Below are 26067 nucleotides of genomic sequence, written 5' to 3'. Positions count from 1 at the left end.
GTGGGAAAGCTTCGTCTCTGCTCTATAGCTTTGTAAACCTTACAACTTGTTCTCACTGGTAAAATTTATGTGAATGAAAGATTATTTCTAGGCCTAAGGTTTGTATTAGTAGTTACTCTTTTATTCATTGTCATTCAGGAAATATAAGCTTAAGCACACGCTGAATACTAAGGATGCCAGGATACACAGACAAACTGCCATGTGCAGGGGCTGTACAACCTTGGCTCCGGATACTCAGCACCGTGCACTGTGGGCCCTGGGACCAGCTGCAGACTTGGGTCTTGCTGACAGACATTTTCTTGTCATGGCTGAAGACTTCCGGGAAACGGTCCATTGCTTTGCTACCTTGGCTGAGGCTTTCTTGGTTGACTCTATAAGGAGAGTACCACAAGCCAAGGCTTCCTGCTGGGTGATATAGCCTGGGAAGGAGGGGAGAAAATAAGAGGAACTAGCACATTGACAGTTTTAGAGAACTAAATAAAACATGTAATATTCAGATATGTCCACAAGAGATCTTCTTTTGTAGTTAGGATGCCTATCTCTGAGGGTAAAGTACTATAGTTTTCTTTTTTTGTATGTCTCATTCAATGAGTTAGTAAATATTTAGTCATTCATTGTTTAATAGGTCAGATCACTTGGGGGAAAGACTTGAGCAATGAGGAATTGTCACATGAGTAACTCGTCTTCGATATCAGAATGTTCTTCTGATAACAATGTTATTGATAACAGAGCACGCTATAGTTTCTTTAAACCTTATTTTTTTTTACATTTTATAACAGTGCATGCTGCAGTTTCTTTAAATCCAGGAAGAGAGGTATTTGATCCCTTTCAGTGTCTCTCAAAATGTCCTATATACAACCAAGTGGAGAATCACCTTGGGGAAGAGCTATGCTTTTCAAAAATTGAAATGTATTCTTCTGACTATTCCACAGACCTATGGAATCAGAAACTCAGAGGATGAGTCTCAGATACCTACACCTTATGGAGGTGACAGGTGGATTCATGTGCCCTAAATACTGAATGTGTCTGCTTTTAGATTTATTGGTTTCTATGCAATTTTGCTCTGAGAATAAAGCAATCCGATGGCAATGTTTCTCCAGCACTGCACATAATCACGAGTACCTGCCAACTCCTGGCTCTGAATCAGGGCCATACTGGTTGCACAATCCTAATCAAGATATTTTACTTATCCATGCTTCAGTTTTCCATCAGAGTTAGGAGAAGGACGTAACAGAGGGGCTGGCAACAGGAAACGTCTCTCACACAGAAAGACTTAATGATAGCTTTTAGTAGGTTGGTGCTTATGATATGTGCAGGTCTTTCACAACCATGGTTTCACTTGTGTTCCATAAAATCTGAAGGGGTTGGTAGAGGAGGAGAGCCCACAGAGCAGGGGTGTGTGGTTTTGGGAGACTCCAATTCTGGCTTGAAGTCCTCATTGGCACTGGCTATCTGTGCAATCTTCGCTAAATTGCATTACCTACCCATAGTTGCATTTTTCACAACTATAAAGTGTGGAGAAAAATGAGGTATATCCTATCTATGGGACATAGCAAATGCCCCCAAAAGAAAAGTAACTATTATTTTAAGAAACCAGGCTTCCTAGTTTTCACAGACATCCAAGGACCAGTGCCATGGTGGAAGCCTAGGTTGGCTTTCTAAACTTAGTGGCATTGATAGTGATGTAGAAGAGGTCCTCCCAACTCAGATAGCTTTTAAAAAATACATTTTATAATACTGCATACTATTGTTTATTAAGCCTTCTTAATTTAGCCAAATGTTGTCTATATATACTGTTGTCTGTATGTCTATATCTATGTATGTTGTCTATGATGATCATTTTTAAACTTAGCTAGCCAATCCTGCTGCTGAAACAGGTTGGCAAAAGCCGTTTTTCTTGAATTATTTATCTGGAAACTTGACTCCTGACTACAGCACACAAATCCCTTCCTGATGAGAGGCTGGTTCAGGTCAGGCAGGTAGACTCACCCAGCCGCTGTTGGTGTGCCAGCCTCTGAATATAGCGGCTCTGCAGGGCCTCCCACTGGGGCCTGGAGTCATAAATCCTCATGATGCTGTAAAAGTAGGATTGTTGTCCTCGGGTTAGGTCCTGTCAGAACAGAGCAGGTGAATGACTTTACAATGGTAAAAAAAAAATAAGAGGGTCATGGTAGTGGGCTGAGGGAAATCCAAATAGTTCCAAGATTTAAGATTTTGTAGAGATGGTATGTTGGGAGATCTATATAGGTCTGAATTATAACCAGCCTCAGAATGGGTCAGACCTTCAGTAGAAAGTTCCTAGAAGGGAAGGAAGATGAGTGACTAGATGGATAATGTGGTAGGTAAGTGGTTATCATCAACAGTAAGAAAGTATTATGAAAATGCAGGAGAACAAATTACCCGTAGCAGTCCAGGTAAGCTTCTTTAATGAGATACCTACTGCATCAAAGTCTGCAGGGTGAGGAAGAGTCCCCGAGGGGCTACAATACTGTTCTTCAAAGCATGAGCAATACCTAGGCATCTGTTAGAAATGTAAATTCTCAGGGCTGGAGACAGAGCTCAGGGAGAGAGTAATTGCCCAGTATACACAAGGCTCTGGGCAACCCCAGTAAAATAAATACCAAAACTCTCAACTCAAGCCTTAACCTGCTGAATCAGAAACTGTGAGCCTTGGGCCCTACATTTTATTGTTTCATACCCTCAGTTGATTCTCAAACGTAGAGTCTAAAGTTTGTGATGCACTGGACTGGAAAAAAAAAGTCAGTTAAAAATAAAGGAGGCAAAATGCTCTTATGGGGCACAAAATATTTGGATATGTAGGGAACCAGGCTTTCCTTTTTCCTTAGTTCAAAAATAGCATGGAATCTGAATTAAGGAAGTTGTTGAATTAGACAGGAAAAGCTCATGGAGACCTTTTTACTTTATTGAATTTAAAATATAACTTACACAAGGAGCCATTAAAATTCTCTACTGAAGGCAAGGATTGTTGACAGAGGTGGGTTTGATGCCCAGTCATCATTTGGAGGGATATTTGATTGTTCCAGTTGGAGTAAAGGAAAAGTGAAGGCTGCTGATCCGCACTGGTGGAGTCCAGTGGTCTCATCATCTGGCTATGCATAAGGCAGCTTCTGTTCCTTCTGCAAAAATGATTTAGCTGTCCCAGAGCCTGGATGCTATCTCTGAGTTTCTTTTGCTTAAGGGTAGCACTCTACCACTAGAGCTACCGCTCTATTTCTAGCTTCTTAGTAGCTTATTTAATTTAATTTATTTATCTATTTATTTATTTATTTTGGTTGGTCATGGCGCTTGAACTCTGGGCTTGGGTGCTGTCCCTGCACTCTTCAGCTCAAGGTGAGCGCTCTACCGCTTGAGCCACAGTGAGACTTCGGGTTTTCTGGTGGTTATTGGAGATAAGAGTCTCACTGACTTTCCTGCCTGGACTGGCTTTGAACCTCGATCCTCAGATCTCAGCCTCCTGAGTAGCTATGATTACAGATCTGGGCCACCAGCATCTGGCAGTAGCTTATTTTAGATAAGTTTCTCACGAATGTTCCAGCCAAGGCTAGCTTTGAACTGTGATCCTCAGATCTCAGCCTCTTGAGGAGCTAAGATTACAGGCATGAGCCACCAGCACCTGGCTCCAAATGCCATACTTTAAACTGGCCAGATTGTTACTTTAAAAAGGTTACACCAGCCTTGTTATATCTAGACAATGGACTTGAGAGATGGTGGACATTGGTGGGCAGATCATTCAGAGGGCCACTGTCACACAGATAGAGAGGAAAATAGAAGAAAAGATGTTTTACTTTTCCATTTTCTGTGTCAGTACTGGGGTTTGAACTCAGGTTCTTACACTCTCACTTGATGCCTTTGATCAAGTCTATTTACTGTACCACTTCAGCCACATCTCTGCTTCTGGGTTTTTGGCTGCTTAATTGAAGATACAAGTCTTATAGACTTCTCTGCCTGACTTTATATCAGGATCCTCAGATTTCAGCCTCCTGAAGCTAATTATAAGCATGAGCCACCAATGCCCAACTGGGATAGGTTCCAATTGCTATTTTATATTTACTATATCTTGAATGATTACTATATGATAAGACAAGCCTTTTCATGTATTAGCTTTTAAGTTATAACATTCCTATGAGGTGAGCAATTTTTTGTGGTTATTTACAGATGAAAAACAGAGAATGACATCACCAGTCTAGTAAAATTAAGTTCAACAAAAGGTTATCCTAGAGGAGAAATTTAAGCAATGTCAGAACTATCAAAACTATTAGGTAGCTACCAAATAAAAATTCAAGTTAAGATATTGTATAAAAGTAGGACAAGATGGCTTTTCCTATAAGATATTCTGTGTGGGACTAAAATCTATGAGACAGTTTTTTTGTTCATGTCATTTGTTTTTGAGGTCTAGACATTAAATTTGATATTGATATTTGATAAAAATTGATATTGAACAAACGTAATAAAGCCAAGTGTCTCAAAATTTGAGACATCAATGTAGCCTTACAATTTCTGAATTTGAAGAAGATAATGGATTCCCTTCCTGAATAACTAATTAAGCCTTTCAAATGATTGAGAACAGATAATAAGAAAATTACAAACCAATTTTAAGAGCAAAGTTCCAAACTACAGTGAGAATTTACATTAGGCAAGATAAAAACCTTAAAAATTACAGCTTTATTTTATGAAGATACTTCTTTCCCTTAGCAAAACTCTTAAGTATCCTTAATGAGAAGTAGTAAGTAACATCTACCGTTCTTATTCTGTTGTCTATGCCTTCCTGGAAGGGGTAGAAGGAAAAGAAACTGAAGTGTTTACAAAGCTTATGAGTGCTATGACTAGCTTAGACCAAAAAAAGCTTCAGCAAGAAAGTACAGCATTCCATCACAAGTAAGCCAATGAGCCACCGGAGGTGACAGTTCAGCAGAGCTGCTGTAATTAGATAGGTTTAGTATTAAGTCCTCCCAATGCTAAGCTACTCTCTCCTTTGTGCCTTCAAATTACATTAATCATACAAGTTCCAGAATTGGGAGAAAGAGACATTAGGAAAAGTCCTAAAGCACCAAGAGAAAGATAAACAAGGCTTTTTATTTGAGAATAAAGCACCCTATCTTGGGCTGGGAAGGTGGCTCAGTGGTAGAGTGCTTGTCTTGCATGTATGAGGCCCTGGGTTCGATTCCTCAGCACCACATAAGCAGAAAAAGTCAGAAGTGGACTTGTGGCTCAAGTGGTAGAGCACTAGCCTTGAGCTGAAGAGCTGAGAGACAGTGCCCAGGCCCAGAGTTCAGGCCCCATAACTGACAAAAGAAAACCAACAAAACAACAACAACAACAAATGCCCTACCTTGAGCAAGGAAGTGTCAGCAACAGAGGTAGGGACTTGAATGCCAGGAATTTGTGGAACATTCTTCAGCTTCTTTTGTCTTTTCTTGTTTCCTCCCATTCTTCTTTCCCCTGTACCTTTCAGGAATAATAAAGCATAGCATCATTCACATTGTGTTCATTCTGGGATAGACTTCAGAAAACAAACAAGCAAATAAGTAAATAAGTTATTTGTTCCAAAGCACATGAACATTTTCTCATGTTTCCAAGTAATCAGATCTCACCAAATAGCCTATTTCTGCATTTTTTCATGTTCTCCCACTTCTACAGAAGGAATAATTCACTGTGTTTATAATGTGTGGCTTTTAGAGCCATGCCATTTCTACTACAGTTATGCCTTGATCATTTTAAATAACATTATTATCTGATTCTAAAAGTAACAAACCATTTTGGAGGTTTGGGGAATAGTTTTTCTAAAGATTTGGAGAAAAAAGTAAGATTACCCTTCCCTACCTATTGCTTGCATTTGATTGGTTTGCTTTAATTTAATTTGCCTTTTCTGAGTAACACATATTTGATTTTAGAAAAATGTGATCACAATATATATGTGTTGTGAACCTTCCCAGCTCATTAAATATATCTTAAAATAACTTTAGTAGCAATATGATATGTCCCCACATCTTTCTCTAGTTCTTGCACATATGATAAACTATTAAACTTAGTCATACTCTTTCCACTTGCCAGAGAAAGATACAGAATGAAGCAGTTTTTTTCCAGGTAATTTAGGATTTAGAATCTTAGGTATATATAGTAATAATGAACAATTAACAATCTGGGAAGACTAGACATACTGAATTAGCATCTCCAAGCAAAAAGTGGAAACCAGAATAGTTGTTTGTTGTCCTTTGTCTTTCTCAGTAATACAAACTATAGAATAACAGAAAGAATCTGATGAATCAGATATAGTAACAAATGTTCTATGTTAGACTATACCAATATCCATACGGCAGCCTAATGAAGAAGAGAAACTGTAATAGATGTTGCTTAGATCTTAGAACCAACAGACCTGAGTTTGTTTCCTTCTTATAGCCTGGGTCCTCTTATCTTCATGATGGTTGTCATGTCTACCTAGTGGTTTGTGTGGTTGCTGAGATCATGAGCATAGAATGATTTCCCCTTATGCCTGTTCCTTCTCTCCGTGGCCTCCCCTGGTAGTGCTCATACATGCATACACATGGACACCACACACACAAACAGGCTTACAACGTATTTCATGGAGTGAAGATTCTGATCAGTTCTGAGATCACAGATCTAACACTCAAATCTTCTAGCTAGGAAATATCTTAGACAAACACCAGTCAGCACCTCCTTGTGTATTGTTTCCAGGGCAGAGTCTTACAAATTAAACTGTATGTATTTTATCTAATACTGCTTTCCTTCAATGTTTAAGAGATATACTTTTAATATTTAGTCTGACTGAAACCTATGCTCTACCCTGTACTCAAATCATCTCAATAACCCTCCTCCCATTTTCCAGATCTGTAGAGCAGAGAATAAATATTCTCCAAGGTTGGGGCGATTTCCTCTGTCCTCAAATAGCATGAGGAAATGACTGATGCTTTTAGTTCTCAGTGATAGTTCACAAATGCTTTTCTTCAGCTATTGCTGACAACAAATTATAAGATAAATTTGGAACAGAAAGGTAATTTTTTAAAGGAACTTACCTTTTACTGTGTCCCCCCTGTTTTAAAAGCTGGTGTTTATACTCAGTGCAGTTTCCTTGCAGGATCCTCAGTGGTCATAGAAATTCAGTCTGTTGATCAACAGATATCTAAGCAACATCCTGTAATGAGACAAAGGTCCAGGAAGCTTGGCTGTGTGCCCTTTCTTGCTGTGAAGGACTTCAATGCAGTTTAACCTGTTATGCTGTCAGAATTTATGTCTCCTTAAGGGTCAGTTTTATCAGGTATGTCTCCAATACTTGGGAGACTGATGCAGGAAGATAGGAAGTTCAATGCCAGTCTGTGCTACATAGTGAAACCATGTCTCAAGGCAAAAAAAAAAAAAAAAAATCAACCTGTGGGCTGGGAAGGTGGCTCAGTGGTAGTGTGCTTGTCTTGCATGCATGAGGCCCTGGGTTTGATTCCTCAGCACCACATAAGCAGAAAAAGCTGGAAGTGGTGCTATGGCTCAGGTGGTAGAGTACTAGCCTTGAGCTGAAGAACTGAGGGACAGCGCCCAGGCCCAGAGTTCAGGCCCCATGACCAACTAAAAAATACATAAATTTAAAAAAAAAACAAACTATAAACATGAAGGAAAAAAAGAGCACAGACAGATGTTGAGTCCTAAACAGGAAGGAATCTACAGGGCACTCCCATTACCTCAAAATTCCTCAAATAGAGAGCCAAATCTGGAACGAGTAACCCCCACTCCCATTGCTCAGAATGATGAAGCTATAGGCATGAATTTGATTGTGGTAATCTGTGAAATTATCCTTATTTCAAATAAAATTCCTTTTATATTTGGGATGGGGTAGATAAGATATTCTTTGTACTTGATCATGATTAGAAGCTATATAACATGATTATAATGAATCTGTGACCTGAGATATTTCCCACATAGCCCTTCCTTGCTCTGTGATAGCATTATTACTATAGACTTCCTTGCTTTCTCAAGAAGCTTTCTTATCTTAGTACAAGCTTATCTGCAAAAAGGAAGAATTTCTAGAGAAAAACTGGAAGCAGAGACACCAAAAAGAAATCAAAAATTGAAAGTTCTTTGACTGGGCAAAGAAAAAAGATAAGACAGGTAAATAGATCTTAAATAAGAAAGGGCTCAATACACAAAGAATTTGCAATTCTTATCAATAATTTCAATGCAGATCACCCAAGAAAATAACAATAGCTCAGATAAAAGTCTAGCAATGCCAGTGAAAAACCTCAAAACTTCACACTGGATCTGAGAGATTGGTGATTCTCTATTAAGAGATGAAAAGCAGTTATAGGCAGTTGATATTGTCAACTGAGTCTTTTTTGAATGTTTTTCCTTGATAAGATCACTTTTAGGGCTCACAGCACTAGCTAATGTTACATACATATGTTTATTCATTACAGTATGCAATAGTCCCTGTTCAATAGAAAAATAGTAATAAGTCTGTGTGTTTGACAAAGAGGGTATTTATTATAGTCAATCTGTTATAAAATTGGCTAGAAGACTACTACAAAAGAAAATTAAGTTAACCAAGAACTGGCTCTAAGGCCAAACTACTATCAGTCAGTTTATTTTTCAAAAGTACTTTCTAAGTACCTGCTACAGGTCCATGGGTCCTAAAAATACAGAAACTTATTTGAACTAAAAAATTATCCTTTTTAGACCACTTTTAGTGAAAGAATACTACCTTGGACATAGAAGCAGTGATTGTCAGCCACAGATGTTCTTCCCCCATTGTATAACCCCTGTTTTCACTATATTTGATTCGAGTGCCCTCCATCCTATATATACATTTTTCTAATTTGAGGAGGGGAAGGGAAATAACAAAATGCTGAAATAAGGATACAGGTTGACCCATTGTAACAATGAGATGTTGAAAATGAACTTTACAGCTTGGGAGAGGGGGAGTTGAAGAATTGGAGGGAAGGGATGGTAGGGGAAAAACAAAGGAAGGGGTAACAATGCTCGATAGGAAATGTACTCATTACCTTACTCATGTAACTGTAACCTCTCTGTACAGCATCTTTACAATAAAAATATATGCTAAAGAAAGAAGTGCTAAGAAGTTTTGTGGAAATAGATTTTTTTTAACTTCAGAAAAAGTATAAATTTGAATATAGCTAAAGGTTAGTAATACTTTATCTTAAAAGGGATTGGAATGCAGCTCCTTGGTAGAGTGTAAATGAAAACCCTTGAGTTCAATCTATAATACCATGGAAAGAGAGAGAAGGAGAGAGAAAGAGAGAGGGAGGGGAGAGAAGAAAGAAGTGAAGGGGAAAGGTTCAGAGATTTAATTTTGACCCTATTATCTCAAATACATTTTGAGATAATAAACAAGTAATAAACAAGTAAGCTATCAAAAGAACTTAGGGGGTGCACTGAGAATTCTCAGCTAATTGTAGACTTGAGGTAAGGTTATTAATTTTTTAATGTAAGAATTTGCAAAAAGGGTATTTTCATTAGGAACCATCAATACTACTCTAAAAAGAAATTTTATGCCACAGCTATTAAGTGTTAGAGCCAAGACTTACTGCATGGTTGCTTGAAGTCTATGATTTTTCCCATTTGTCCCTGGAACTATAAAAGAATGAAAATTATCCCTTCTACCCAGCCATTACCTACATACAAAATTTATATGTGTTGATTTTTTTTTCTGTTCTTAGGGTACGCTCTGTTTCCTCCTGGCATGGATCTTGGTTGAATAAGGGAAGGCTTCAGTTTCACCAAGACTTAAAGTCTTAGTTCTGGAGCTGGGTATTAGTCGAATTGTGCTAAATCATTGACCTAATAAAGCTCTGGGGAAGTTTGCTTACAAAAACATCACCCAGTGTCCTAGGTCTATCCACCCCTAAACCTGCCACAGTTTGGTCAGTGTTGTAAGGATATGGAGTTTAGGTTCTTGTTCATGAAAACACTCTCCACTCATGATTTTCAAAAACATGGATTACATGGAAGTACTCATCAGTAGAGTATCAACACAACTTTACAAACATTCAAAGCTCAATACTGACAGCTGTGTATTAGACAGTATCATTTCCCTTTGATGTTACTGGGGTAAGTTTCTGGAATTTTAAATATTGCAGACCTGCTCTTTCTATTTTTGCCAACATATCTTGTGCCATTCTCATGAATAGATAAGTACAGTTCACAAGTTGTTCAAATTTTATGCAAAAGGGTATTGACTAAGCGGCCAGTGACAACAGGTTTTGGGTGGCATGCCCTGGTCTAGTTCATGGTTTATCAAATAAAGAAATGGTAAACAAGCTTATCACATTTTCAGATGTCAAATATCTAAGTGGGGTAGAAAATATAGCAGGTGTCAGAATTAAGGTACATAAAGATTTTGGCAGGCCACAGGCATAAGTCGCATCTAACGGGAGAGGAGTAATAACAATGGAACTTCATTGCCAATTGGATGAATCCGAAGAGAACCTGGAAGTTAGAAACAATTCAGATACGATGAAAGTACAGGATAGTCTTGATACCTGTGAGCATATGAAAACACACAAATGCTCAGGATGCATAGAATTCAGTACCAAACTACAGATGCTGGGTTCATTTTTGTGTAATCCTAACCAACTCTACTAGAGACACAGTACTTTTGAACAAATCTCAGATTTTTCACTTTCTCAGTCAGTTAAGCAGATTAAGTTTTACCTGGCATTTTGGAGCTCCCGTTTGCTTTCGTAGGGGGGAGATTTTCATAAAACTAAGACATGGCATGACATAATGATTTAAACATGACCAATAGTAATGTAGGACAGAAGTAGAGTTTCTCTGTATCATCAAAGCTGTAATGGGACTTAAAGATTTTGTTTAAAAATTACTTACATATATATATATATATATCATATATATTGACTGTACTCAGTTAAAACTGCATTGATAAACTGGTGCATCAGTCATGTTTTCTGTAAATGCAAGGTAAATTCATGAGACTGCCAGAAGGATTCATGAATGAGCAGCTGCATCAGCAGTAGAATTTGGGGAAAAGTTAGGACTGGGACTGAACCAGAGGAGTCAAACTGGAATCCTCACATCCCCAGATCTCAGCCTTACCTACTCAGTGAGTAGGTAAGATTATAGGCAGGACCTACAACTTCCTGTATTTTTTATTTTTACTGATAATTGAGGCTTGACTTTAGGACCTCCTGTAGCTGATGCATTGAAACTTGAGCCACACCCCCACTTCTGGCTTTTTGTTAGGTATTTGGAGATAGGAGGCACTTGAATTTGTCTGTCTGAACTGGCTTTCAACCTCAGTTCTCAGATCTCAGACTGTTGAGTAGCTAGGATTACAGATGCTTTATTTCTTTTTTTAAATTCATGTGTTGAAGCTCTAGCTCTGAAATGAAGAGTAAGTAGAAAAGTGCCTGCCTAACTTCCTCTTAACTTTTACACACGAAACACACTTTTACATTTCATAGGTCCAAATGTGATATTGAGGGACATTGCAAGGTGAAGGGAAAGTGCTCCTAAAAGAGAAGGATTCCTAAAGAAAATAAAGCTTTTTACCCATCAACATGGTTATGGGGAAAATGGTTCCTTGGAGGGATACCCTAAATGCTTGAGTTCCCATTGAATTAGCAGTCAAAGCTGAGAGGATCAACAGTGTGAAGTCACAAATCAGACATAAGACATAACATCTGGTCACAAGCCAGAAATGACTCTGGGAATGGTCAAACGTGTTAAGTTTATGTGTTAGTCAATTTTCCATCACTGTGACAAAATACTAAGATAATAAAATTATGAAGAAAAAAGCCTTGTTTGATTAACTGTTTATGAGGTTTCCATCCCTGGTTGTTTGATCCAGTGCTATGGCAGGACAATTTATCATAGCAGGAGTTTATCATGGCTGGCTTACCTCAGACCATCCAGAAATCAAAGAAAGAGACAAGAAGGGTCATCATGGGCATGCTCCCAAGGACTTAACTTCCAACCACTTGGCCCCATTTTCTAAAGGTTCTACCACTTCCTAATAGCAGTAGCAGTACCACTTCCCAACAGACTGATTTTGAACTTTGTATCTTGGCAGTAGTAAGACAATGTCAACTCCAAGCCTAGACTTACTCCACAGCAACCTATTCACCTCTACCTACAAACACATGTAAACCTCTGGAGTACAAACCTGTGGAAAATGATATACTTACGTTTTAGCTTCATGACAACCTGAAACCTGAAGAAGAGACATCCTCAGATGACTTTCTGATAAGTTCATGGGTGTTTGTATAGCAGCAATAGCAGTAGCTGATTGATATACCTGCCTGTGGGGAGGTCTGGTCTGTACTCTTCTTATGGGGTCCATAAGGAGGTATAGATATTTGATGAAGGGTAATCTAATCTGCTATAGATGAACTATAGTTAAGCCACTTCTTGGCCAGAGCCCAGATAAATCTTCAAGGAAGCCAAAGAATATTTACTCAACCTTAAGCAAATACAGAGATCTGCTAACAGGGAAGGAAAAGGGACATGTAGCCTTCAGGTGGGCAAAGGAGAGTGTGCACAGTATCTACTACAACATGGGGATTTGAGCCAGGTTTTATACTTCTATGCATATTTTAAGTTATAATAGCACTAAGATGTAATGTCCCTAAGCAGATAATTGTCTTTTTTTCCTTTCATATCTCCAAGAACAGAAAAGAAGATGAGAAAAGAACCACATTTATTATGTGTCTAGTATATGCCAGAAACTATATTAGAAATTTAAGATAGAGTACATTATTTATTCTTTACAACCTTTTGAGATAAATATTATTACAGTTTCATGGAAGAAAAAATGGAGCCTTGACAATTTATGTGTATCATGTAAGGTAGGGCCGAGATTTATGCCCATGTTTGTATGGCACTAAGGTTTTTATTCTTTTTGTTATACCAAATAGTCTTTATTACAGGTTGTGCAATCTGTGTAACAGTTATTTATAGAATATTTTATGTAGATTCACATAAAAGAAACTTAACTTCCCTCAAATGGGATCGTTCCTTCTATTTTTTGGATCAATCATTTTGTCTCCGTAAACTATTGCCTTTCCACATTAAAGAAAATAGTTCCTTCAGACAAACTTGTATCATATATAACCCCTGTAATTTTTCCATAACCTTCAAGTAGTCATGTATAAAAGACCCTTTCTCCAAAACAATCAGGACAAGTAGCTTACTGGTGAATAACAGAAAGGCAACAGAAACAGAAAGATTATGTTTTAAATCTATAAGCACTATGTATATTAAAAACATATCATTATAAACCTATTTTCTAATCTTTTGAGGTAGTACCGAAGCCTCTTATTTAATGTAAGTAGTAATTTGGGGCCGGGGCCCAAAACAATTGTGGTAAAATATAGGGAAAATTTGGCATTGTGTAAGAAGAGCTCTTGGATTGTCTCAATGGCAGTGGGCTATGCTAGCATTAGATGTAGCCCAAGGAGACTAAATATCTACTAGCTGGGCAGTTTTACTAAATATATCATTATATCCAAGATGTCAGTGAGACTCCTGTTGAGAAGATTTGGATCATCTTGCCAATAGAATTTCATATTAATAAACATAAAAAGATACCTTTTATGCACAAAATGGAGGCACTTGTGAAACAAATGTGTATCAGGATCCTCTTGATTTTAATTATGTTTTTCCTCTTTTGTGATTATCTTGACCACATTTTTTTCTCTTGACTTTTCTTATTACTCACTAATCCTTCCTAGCCACTCAATTTAGTTTGTGTGGAAACTACTTTTGTAATCAGTTTATATGGTATTTAATGAATGTATATACTCACAATAACAAATACAATAATATAAACATGTTTGGAAGCACACCCACCTTGGTAAGTATACACTACAACTGGGAGCATCATTTGTTAATCTACAAATATAAGATCATTTCAGAGAAATTGTACTCAAACATGTTTCCTGGGCTCACCGTTAATGACCAAAGGAAAGTCCCTTGTATCCCAAATCACAGATAGACTGGATTAGAATCCATTTTGTGGTTGAATTTCCCATCCGTCCTTGTCTTAGTGGATTTTCTGTGGCTAATTTCATCATACCATAGCTTGAGTTTGAAAGAACAGATGTCTGTCTGAATGAATAGTTCTTGGGGTACAAGGTTGAGGGGTCACATCTGCTGATGGCCTCTTGCTGGCAGAATCCAGAAACTCAAAAACTCAAAGAGGTGCGGAACATCACATGACAAGTGAGGGTGTGTGTGTGTGTGTGTGTGTGTGTGTGTGTGTGTTTGCCTTTGCTCTCTCCCTCTCTTCCTAACAACAAAATGGTGAGACAAAGGACAAAGGAGGGAAACTTATGCAGCAGCAATACTCACAAGATAATACGTTGGAAATGATCTGTATGACTTGGGGGCGTGGATGGAGAGGAGGAAAAGAGGGAGAAAATTCAGTATTGAACTATGGGAGCCCCACCTTAATGAAGACCTCTTGAAGACCCCCATCTCACCACCATAAGCGGCTAGATTAAGTTTCCATGTTCTTAATGCCTCACAATAAGGATTAAATTTCAATGCATGAACACTTGGAAGACCCACTCAAACCACATCCAAACCAGAGCAAGCCTGTTGCTTATTTTCCTTCTCTCCCACTCTGGCTAAGTCTTCTGCTTTTGTATTCTTTGTCTTAGCTGTGAACTTTTATCTGTTATTCTATATGTTGTCTGAAAACCAAAGAGAAGTAACTTAGTGAGTCACAGCTTCATTTTTCTCACAGGCTGCCTTCAGAATTTGTCCCAACAACCACGCTGTGTGGCTGCCTCTCTAATGCCAGTGCTACTGGTGGTATTATTGTCTGTTTACCCTGGATAGAGGAAAGTGCAAAAAGATAAAGACTTCCTTTTTCTTTCTTTCTTTTTTTCCATGAGGTCATTTTTCTGCTTACCACTGACTTAGGTTCTTCCTGTGCATAAGATAAATGTGTAACTTCTTCCCCTGATGTACAAAAAACTGTATACTTTTCCCCCTTCCTCCCCACTTTAGAGGGCTATGTCACTCCATGCCACTTATTCAGCTGTAACTCCCAATGAGGCATAAGCTGATAGGTTTCTTGATTGAGAGTAATTAGCTACATTCCACTTGTTTTCTAAATTCCTAAGCCCTATGGTGCTCTTATGGAAGTTGTAGCTCGTCTGCTCACATCATCTAGCACTACACCCCAAAGGAGGGTTCCTTCCCAGGATCTGAATACAACATTGCTTTCCATACTGTCAAAAAGCCATGTCCATTCTCTTAGCTTAGCTAAGTCATATTCAGTTTGCTAGCAACTAACCACAAGGAAAGAATCTTCTAGGAATGATTATTCTCATCCTGTAATAACAAGCTGAATATTTTGTTACTGTGAACCTTACTAAGCTTTATCTTATTGATTTTATCCTTGCACTTAGCTTGGCCAAGTTTGATTGTGGATTGTTATCTTTTATATTAATTACTTCCAAATGTTTGCATAACCAGGAAAGTCTATTTGCGTGATGTTGATTCTTAGCAGAAATCTAGATTTTTTTCATGATAGATTATATTTTTTATTTCTAAATTTAAATCTATTCTATTTTACAGTACTGAGGATTGAACTCAGGTCTTAGCAGGCAAGCACTGTACCATTTGACTCAGAGAAATGATATAAGCAAATTGTACTTAACTAAATCTATAATTATGAATGTTATGAATAAGAACATGAACTGTGATTTGTAGGATGGTACATGCTAGAGGAATGCTTAGCTTCTTGAACATCACTGTTCCCTAACTACTGATGAGTGATTTTGATTAACCTAGCTGACATTTTTATAAGTTTACATCACAACTTAGTACAGGCCTTGATGCTTTTTAATCTTTGTACCACTTACAACATACTACAAGTAGATAATATATGCTTCATCGTTGTTCCATATTGAAAAGAATAATGCTTTTTAAACCTCTCTCACAGTTTTTGTTGTTTAAGATTGCTTATTATTATTCTGATGTTGATTTTTTAAGTACATCAAGTACCTAGGATGTCAGTTTGCTGGATCTGGAGATGTTGAGTCTTTGGGAAGTACACGCCATGAATTTCAATTCCCTCTTTGTATTATTGTTCTGCCTTACCCTTTCAAGTTGCTGTTTTGTTTTTCTTGGTGGAGAAGCCAGAAGCAAAATAAGAGTTGAATAATTCTGCTGCTCCTGTTAAATTGCACTCAACATTCCCCAACCTTTTGTGTTTTATCTGTTTCTTATTCTTCTTACTGCTCACAATTTTAAAAATGCTTTTCAATAGTTCTGACATTGTTTGCAAGTTTCAGCCCATTGTGGAATTTGACCTGACTGACATCATTTTACAGGCTTGGGCCATTTGTTCAACAAACTATGGAGCACATATTCCAAAGAAAAAAAGACAAAAAAGCTAAAATTTACTGTATAATATAAGGTAAGCATAGTGGAAAAATATAAGTATATGCAGAGATTTATAGACCTGGGCTAAGAGTTGTTATAGTTTGGATCTTGGGCTCCCAAAGGCCCACTGGCTAAAAGCTTGGTTGCTAGCCTTTGGCACTATCGGCAGGTGGTGGAACCTTTAGGAGACAGGGCCTCGTGGGAAGAAGTTAGGTCACTGAGAACATACCCTTAAAGGAGATATTGTCACCTTCTCCTCTTTGCTTTCTAGTTGCCATGAGGTGAACAGCTTTGCTCTGCCCCATACCTTTTCTGGAATACACAGTCTAGAAAAAAATAGGCACAATCAGCTGTGAACCAAAATCAACTGTTCCTCCTTTTTAGCTATTTTTCCTCCTCATGTATTTTGTCACAGTGAAGGAAAGCAAAATCACCCAGGGGTGAGTTGCAACTTTAAATAGGGTGGACAGGCTAGCCTTAATGGCCCAGAACCTTCCATGAATTAATGAAGATTTGAAGGGGGTGAGCAGTGAGCCAGCTTTTTGTAATGGATTTAATCATTCATCTCTCTTTCCCTTCTTCATACATACAGGCTCATAAGTTCTGAACCGATCTTGGGGGGGGGGCACTGAAAGGGGGAAGAAGCATGTTACATTTATTACTTGTCCATTAATACCCACTACTGTCTTCCATCTTGTTTCAGACATAGACTGATCTAGGAGCTAAACTTTCATCCAGTGTTTACCTTGTAACTAGCTAAGCAAGCAGCTGTGGGATTTCTTAGTACATAATAGGCACTTAGAAAATATTTACTCAATGAAGGGATAAGAGAACAAAGGACACTAGTTTAATAATAGATAATTGTTGATAGATAATAAATTAGTATTTGTCTCAGATTTTTGAGTTAGAATTTAACTATGTAGCCCAGGCTCGCCTCAAGCTCATGATCTTCCTGCCTCAGCCAGCATTCAGTGCCAGCATTCCAGACATGGGCCACCACAATAGACAGTTAATGACCCACTCTGAAGCCTCCCAGGATATGTTCTGTTGAAGGAGATTGTTTGATGAAGCAGCAGAATGAGAGTAATGGCAAGGATCAGGTTTGGTTTCAAAACCTTTCTGTCTGTGCTTTGAGAAATGCCTTTATTAGGTGGGTCCTGGAATTCCCTATCTGAGCTGTCTCTGAACTTGGCACTGTACATCTAAACAACACTTCTGCAAGAATGGGAAGTGGGAAAAATCACCCATGAGATATTTTCCATTTAGCTTTTAATCCTTTGAGTGAGCTTTGCTGCCAGTCACCATAAAACAAACAGCATGCAGTTTTTCTCAGGGTCCCTCATCTTGGGAGGGCTAAATACAAAAGGCCTTTGCCAAAAAATCCTCAAATGGAATCTGCTGTTGGTAAGGAAAGAAAACAGAAATTCACAAATCATGAGATTCTGACACACTGCAGAGAAACTATATGGGACGTACTTTGTTCTTTGGCTTGGAGTATGCAATCAGGGGAAATCTAATGTACCTTCTACTCTGTGGACATAGTGACTATGTAATTTATTGTCCACACTAGGGAAGTTCTGGGAGTGAAAGGATCTGGTATTATTCCTCACCATGGGAAATAGGACTAAACCAAGACCACTTTGGGCAACCAAAAATGCCTAGCAACCCTGGAAGAAAAATCCTAGAAGAAAATCCTGGAAATAAAGTATGCAGAGGAGTTCATTTCAATAAATATCATTTTATAGGATCATATGCTCATAGCTATTGAACTTTTGTGATCCTCACCTAAGAATATCCTCCTTTGGTCTCATTGAATGTTTAGAGTCTTATATAAGTTATCATGTCCAAGTGTAATGTTTTGTCTTTTACCATCCATTTTGTTTACTTGTAGATATGTAGAGCACAGAAGTGGTGGGACAAAGAGTGAAAAAATGCAGCAGTAGTCCTCATTAGATACTGTGTTAAAAATGAACTATACAACTTGTGAGGGAGGGTGAGTCAGTAGGGAAAAACTGGGAGAAAACAAGGGAAGACGCTGTTCAAAAAGAAGTATACTCATTACCTTATGTAACTGTAACCTCTCTGTACATCAACTTTACAACAAGAAAATTAAAAAATATTAAATAAAGCATGCAGAAGAGTATAAGCAAGATTGAAGAGGGTTTTGATTTTTTCTTTCTGCTATCAATTTCCTACTCCTTTTACCCTGCCATCTCAATCCTGGAGTCAACACATCTTACAGTCACAAAGCTCAAGTCATGCTTGATCACATACACCCTTTTTATTCCAATGATGGTCCATAGGCCTATAGAATAAGCATGATCTGGAAACCGATTAGAAAGATAGGGTTTCAGGCCCCACCACAGGGCTACTGAATCAGAAGTTGTTTAAGCAAGATTCCCAGGAGATCTGTATCCATCTCCAAGAAGTATTTTCAATTTTAACAAATTGAAAAATTGAGGTTTTAAAGTTTACAATCTTGACCATGTTCTAGTACTGATATCCAGAGCACTATCCAATATTTTCATATTGGGTTTATTTTCCTCCTATCTACTATGTGTAAAAATCCTGAATCAACCAGAGAGTAGACCTGAGTTTTACTTCTGGCTTCACTACAAACTTAGAAGAGTTGTTACAGCTAATTTCTTCGTCTGTAGGTTGAAAATTCTGGCTCTGTTGTTCACTAAGTGTTTCTTCCAGTTCTGAAGTTCCCTAATTCTCCAGGTTGCACAGTAGCAGGAAGTATAAAGCTCAAGAAGTCATAACAGATGTACTGGGGGACCCAAGGTCTTGATTAATAATTCACACTGAAGATGCTGATGAGGAGAGGGAGGTATATTTCGGGAGGGAGAAAGGCAAAAGCAACTATTTGAAGAAAGGGGTGTTTGGGGGACAGAGAGAGAAAGAAGGGGGGGAAGACAGAGAAATGGTACATGACATTTCCCAATTTGAAATAAAATAAGTCAGCATTAAGCATGTCCTCAGTATATTTAAGCCAGCACATTAAAAAATGGCCTCTAGGTAACATTTTTCTAAGTTGGGTGTCATTTAAATTTGCTACTTCTAAGCTTTTCCCATTCCAAACTTAGTTACCTATGGTGAATGGGGCTAATTTTATGTCAAGTTTATGGCTGGAATATGGTGTGCAGTTGTGTGGTGTGACATGTGTCTAGATATTGTTGTGAAAGCTGTTTTTTATACAACTAACATTTTGAGCTACAAGACTTGAAGATTACCCCCTCCATATTGTAGATGGGCCTCATCCTTTTTTTATTTTTATTTTTTATTGTGAAAATACTGTACAGAGGGGTGACAATTACATGGGCAAGATAATAAGTACATTTCTTATCAAGCATTGTAGCCTCCTCCTTTGTTTCCCCTTTCCATCCCTTCCCATCCTCACCACCCCCACCACCCCATCATCCTCCTCAGTTGAAAACCTAAATAGCAAAGACTGAGATTTCCTAAGGAAGATGAATTTTTGCTCACAGAATAAAATCTGTGGTAATATAGAAACTCTACCACCATTTCCACACTGTTCTTCTACTTTGTGGATCTGTGTTTAGACTGTACTATCCATTTTTATCTAAGTTTTCAGCCTGCCAGCCTTCTCTACACATTTTTATACTTGCCAGCCTCCACAATTATATGGTTCAATTCTTTAACTTTCCCCCTTCCTTTATATGTAGTATCTGTATCTATTTCCTACTGTCCTATACATTCTCTTTTTATGATGAACCTTGACTGAAACAGTAACATCACAGATTTAACTCCCTTTTAACTAGAAATTAATCAGCAGACAGGCTTTGGGTGACTTGTTGATAGGTATGATTTGGGTGACTTATTGATTGGAAAGTAGAAAAGGTTATTTATAAAGACAAAATATTGTTATTCCTAAATTCACAAAAACACAGGATACATTTCTAGCTTGCCAATCTATCATCTAACCTTAAGAATATGTCTGGCACAGACAAGGAGCTCAATGAATGTGAATTAATTCGTTGGGAGAGTAATGTTTACCTTTCTAAAATATAAAGTAAATTTAGACCATCCAGTCAGCTGGCTAATCCCTTGGTGGCAAGTAAACAATAAACAGTTAACAATTACTCTTGAAGAAAGTCATTTTGTATAGACAGCTACAAAGAGAAAATTTATTGTATTTGGGGAAAATATTAGAATCCTGAAGGCTTTGGAGAGTAAGATGGAATACCCAAGTCTCTTCTCAATGTCAATACACTGCAGCCATTAAGAACATGTAGCTGTTACCAAAATGCCTAGGTTTGAATCCCACTTCTGCTATTTGAAATCTGTGGGAAGTTGCTCAATTTTTCCTCATCTCCGTTTATCCATTTTAAAAGTTGACGTGATGTGCATGTCTGTCTCAAGTTGTCTCTGTGGAGGTCAAGTTCATACAAACGAAACATTCAGGCAGTACCTCACATCCACTAAGTACAATGAAAGTGTTAGCTATCGTTGTTATTATCAAATCCCAGACACAATGTCTGTGACTTGCTACGTCCTAGATATAAAAACAGTAAGACAAAACCAGGCATGGGGGAGCATGCCTATAATCCCAACATTCAGGAGTCTGAAGGAGGAGAATCTTTTTTTTTTTGGTCTGGTCGTGGGGCCTGAACTCTGGGCCTGGGCGCTGTCCCTCAGCTCTTCAGCTCAAGGCTAGTGCCCTACCACTTGAGCCACAGTGCCACTTTTGGCTTTTTTTCTCTTTGCTTATGTGGTGCTAAGGAATTGAACCCAGGGCCTCGAGCATGCAGGGCAAGCGCTCTACCACTGAGCCACCTTCCCAGCCCCTGAAGGGGGAGAATATTAATTTTCAGGTCAACCTCGGCCAGTAAGACTTTTTCTGAAAAATAAGCCCTATCCATAGAAAATAATCATACAATATGATAGAAATGCAGAAAGCAATTAATTATCTAGCTCAGATAGTTTGAAAGGATTCACAGTGCAGGCAAATTTTTAGATTAAATCTTGACACAAGGGTAAAGAGTTTACAACTTGTAAAGTTGGGAAGTACATTTCTGATAGCTTCTTCTAGGGGCCAACATTTACAGAAGCAGAGACACAGAATGGTTTGGGAGATGATGGAGTGTGCTTTGAACCTGTGAGATATCAAAAAGCAAATGTTCCACAGGTAAATGACAAGAGGATCTGGCACACAGGAGGAGAGGAGGCTGGAAGAATACATCTAGAAGTTGTAGTGTCAATTTGTCATAGCCATTTGGAGCTACTCCAGGAGTACTTGATAAGGAAGAGATTATGAGAATCTTTAGATTGGTGGGATGGGAGATAACTTGAAGCATAACTAGTGAGAAAGATAGTAAGGAGACCCAGCAGACAGGAGCTCAGCTGCCTGGGCAGGAGAAAATTTCAAGAATGAAGAAATACAAGTCTGTTTCCTACCCCTATAGATTTGTATTTCATATAAATGGGATAATAAAATGTGGGGCCTTTTGTGCCAAGCTACTTTCACTTAGCATAATGTTTCTAAAATTTATCCACATTTGTGGTGTATATCAGTACTTAATTTCTTTTTGTTGTTAAATAATACTGTCTCGTATGTCTATGCCACATTTTATTTACTCATTCCTCAGTGGATGGTCATTAGTGTTGCTCCACTTTTCAGCTCTTCTATATAACACTGCTATGAATATTCATGCACAAGTTTTGTGTGAACATATGTTTTTAATTTTGCTACCATAGAAGATTAGCTAAATAATGAGATAAAATACTATGTAACCATCAGAAAGAATAATGTAGGATTGGATATGCTTGCTCATAGGGTCAGAGTGTTAAATGAGGACACATTATACATTATAATGTGTATTGAAAGCACTCCTCTTGTAATTAGAAATGAATGGATATAGGGATAGAGTGAAGAATGAAGGAATGATTAGGAAGAAAATGTTTGCTCCATTTCTTCCCTTTTCCCCAAATGCAAAGCCCAATATGCAGATAACTGTGCAACGTGGTAAAGGAGAACATTATGCTAAAATGAAAAGGAAAAATAGCAACAAAAATGCACCAATTATGTAGTTCTAAAGCAATCTTATTTCACCTTTTTGGTGAGTTATTTTTATGAATTGACAATTAAGGTAATTGCCAGTAATGAGGTAGATTTAGTCAAATTAGGAAATACTTGATGTTCTAGACCTTGTGTGGGCACAATTAAGAAATAAAAATTCATATCCATTGATGCTACTAAAAAGCTTCTAGTGATTGTAGTACTAGGAAGCCACCCCACTCCCTCAAAAAAATGACAAACTTGTATTTCTTCCTGTAGAGCCTTCTGTTTTCCCACGGGAGTGCTCCTGCTTCCCTATCTTCCTTTTGTTCAATGGAAATCTTCTCTAGGAAAACGCTGCTCTGATTGACTACCCAGGATCCTCTCAGTGATTGCACCTGAGATCTTTGAAGTATCCTGTCAGCTTCTGTGGCTGTGCTCCAGGAAGCCCTAACACAGGCTTGAGGGGTGGGGGGGGAAAAGCTGACCACTCTCTTGGGAATACACAGTTTTGGAAATCACAAAGAGAGACCCCAGAAACAAAAGGAGACCCTGAGATCTCAACAATACTAGAAACCCAATGGCCACATGTAGCCACACAGGCAGCCACTGGGAGACCAGAAGAACTTCTGGATGAACTCAGCTCACCTGCTGAATCCTGAAGAGGGAAAATGGTTATTTTTTGAAGTTATTACTGAGATTAAAAATTGCAGTTATGAACACTCCAGCCACCAACTTTTGGCATGATTAAGTAGGTATCAATATAATTAACACATGAACTGATTCCTTTACTTAAGAAAGAGAGGTAAGAAATTTCCAGTGGACTTTGCATGATCAATTCTTCAACAGCAGAATTAAAGGAATGAGATGGATAAACACCAAGTGAATTAATAAACTTGAAGTTTACTTTTTTTCAGACATACATACACACAGGTTTTTAGAGGCACTTTAGTTAGGGCTCAGGGCTTGTTAGGCAGGACCTCTATCTACCACTGGCCATGCCTCCATTGCTTTTTCATACTGGTTATTTTGGGGGGGAGTTATTTTCTTTTTTTATTGTGAAAATACTGTACAGAGGGGTTACAATTACATGGGCAAGATAATGAGTTCATTTCTTATCAAGCATTGTAGCCTCCTCCTTTGTTTACCCTTCCCATTCCTTCCCATCCTCCCCCCGCTCCCCCACACCAAAGTTGTAAAGTTCGTTTTCTTTCTTTTTTTTTTAATTTAATTTAATTTTTTTGTGAACATACTGTACAGAGGGGTTACAATTACATGGGCAGGATAATGCGTACATTTCTTATCAAGCATTGCAGCCTCCTCCTTTTGTTTACCCTTTACATCCCTTCCCTACCTCCCCCCCTCCCCCCCCACCCAATCCTTCCCCCCTCCCCCCCCCCCCCCCCCCCCCGCTCGTTTGTAAAGTTTGTTTTCGACATAACTACTTGTACATCTCATTGTTGCAATGGGTCCACCTGTATCCCTATTTAAACGATTTGTTTTTCCCCTTCTCCTCCACAAATTAATTTTTGGAACAGGATCTCAGTTTCTGCACAGACTGCCCTTAGTCATTATCTGCTATAGGTAAGGTGACAGGCTTGCATAATGGCTTGAGAAAGAGTCCCCTGAACTTTACTTGTTTGGGCTAGCTTCAAACCACAGACCATCCAATCTCAGTCTCCCACATTGCTAGAATTAGAGGTGTGAGCAGCCAGTGTCTGGCTTCAGTTCACATTTTAATCAACACTGTGCCTCCTTTTCCATTTAAATTTCAGATTTTTAAATTCCTTCTCCTTACGCTACTTTACCTACCTTACCAATATTGATATTCTGCCAGAATGGATTCTCTTGTCTTTCCCTTTTCCTTTCTCTATTCTGTGCACCTTTGTGATGGTGACATTTTGTGATGATTTCCCTTTTTTTTTAAAGTATTTTATTGTAAAGATGCTTTACAGAGGGGTTACAGTTACATGAGTAAGGTAATGAGAACATTAGTTGTCCAGCATTGTTACTCCCTCCTTTGTTATTCTCCCACTATCCCTTCGCTTCCCCACCAACCTCCCCCCCAGCATTGCCCCCTCCCCTCCCACCCCGAGGTTGTAAAATTCATTTCCAATATAGTGTCTTTTGGGTATCATTGTTGCAATGGGTCATCCTGTGTCCTTGTTGATTTCCCTTTTTTTTTAAAGAAAAATATCAGTTTAATTTAAAACTAGTAAGAAGGAAATAAAGCAGTACATTCAAAAGTTTAAAAACAGAAGTAAGAAAAAATATTTTTTAATCTTATTTATTTTTTATTGTACAGGTGATATACAGAGGGATTACAGTTACATAAGTAAGGAAATGAATACAATTCTTGTCAAACATCATTACCACCTTCCCTGTTTTCTCCTGCTTTCCCTCAACCCCCACTCCCTCCTCCACAAATGGTAAATTTCATTTCCAACATAGTGTCTTCTGAGTATTGCTGTTGCATTGGTTCACCCTTTGTCCTTTGTCTTACAATTCCTATGATTCCCCTTCCTACCCTCAAATCAGATAAACTTATATGCAAGACAAAGAGTAATGAAATATAAAACATTGACAAGGGATAAAGCAAAGGAAAAATGAAAGAAAAAAGAAGTAACTGCAAACAGCACAAACACACACACACACACACACACACACACACACACACACACACACACACACACACACACACACCACAAACAAAAACCCTCTTGCTTCCATATCTTGAAGTTCATTTTGATTAGCATCATTTTATTTGGTCATATGTATATAGTTATTGAGCCATTGTGTTTCTCTGCTAGAAATATCTTAGACATATAATAATTATTACAAATGAGATAAACCATGGAGCCCACAAGTCAAAACTTTCTTAATAAAGACCCAGAAGCACAACAAATCAAAGAAAAGCCTGGATAATTGGGATCGGATTAAACTGCAGAGATTCAGCATGGCAAAGGACATACTAGCAAAATAAATAGAAAACCCAAAGATTGGAAGAAGAGCTACACAACAGACAAGAGCCTCATATCTAAAATATAGTTAGAGCTCAAAATATTAAACCCCCAAAAGCAAATCCTCAAAGAAACAAGTATCCCATTGATAAGTGGGCTAGAGACTTACAGAGAGACTTCTCTGACGAGAAAATAAGAATGACCAATAGACACATAAAGACTTCAACATCTCTGGTCATAAAAGAAATGCAAACCAGCTGGGTGTCAGTGGCTCATGCCTCTAATCCTAGCTACTCAGGTGGCTGAGATCTGAGGATCACAATTCAAAGCCAACCCAGGCAGAAAAGTCCATGAGACTCTTATCTTCAATAAACCACTAGAAAAATCGGAAGTGGAGCTGTGACTCAAGTCTTAGAGCACTAGTCTTGAGTGGAAGAGCTCAGGGACAGCACCCAGGCCCAGAATCAAGCCCATGACCAACCAAAAAAAAAAAAAGAAAGAAAAGAAATGCAAATCAAAACAACATTGAGATTTCACCTCACTTCAGTTAGAATGGCCATTATTGAGAAAACAAATAATAACAGATGCTGGCAGGGATGTGGCCAAAAGGTAATACTACCACACTATTGGTGTGAAGGAAAGTTCTTCAAAAGACTAAACATAGATCTGCCCTATGACCCAGTGATC

The 26067-nt window shown here is 38.2% G+C and overlaps 1 protein-coding gene across 1 annotated transcript; it reads right to left on the bottom strand.

Annotated features, from left to right (window-relative positions):
* Window positions 1–234: 234 nt before the first annotated feature.
* Window positions 235–5449, bottom strand: Fam216b (family with sequence similarity 216 member B). Its single transcript, XM_042685480.1, has 3 exons — window positions 5351–5449; window positions 1990–2110; window positions 235–419 (listed from the first exon to the last, which is right to left on the bottom strand). The coding sequence occupies exons 1-3, from the start codon at window positions 5447–5449 to the stop codon at window positions 235–237; spliced, it is 405 nt and encodes a 134-aa protein (XP_042541414.1).
* Window positions 5450–26067: the final 20618 nt, after the last annotated feature.

This window comes from Dipodomys spectabilis, unplaced genomic scaffold, assembly GCF_019054845.1.
Source record: "Dipodomys spectabilis isolate Male_0828 unplaced genomic scaffold, ASM1905484v1 ptg000095l, whole genome shotgun sequence".
In the NCBI taxonomy this organism is placed as follows: domain Eukaryota; kingdom Metazoa; phylum Chordata; class Mammalia; order Rodentia; family Heteromyidae; genus Dipodomys; species Dipodomys spectabilis.
This window is presented reverse-complemented; position numbering and strand designations above follow the sequence as displayed.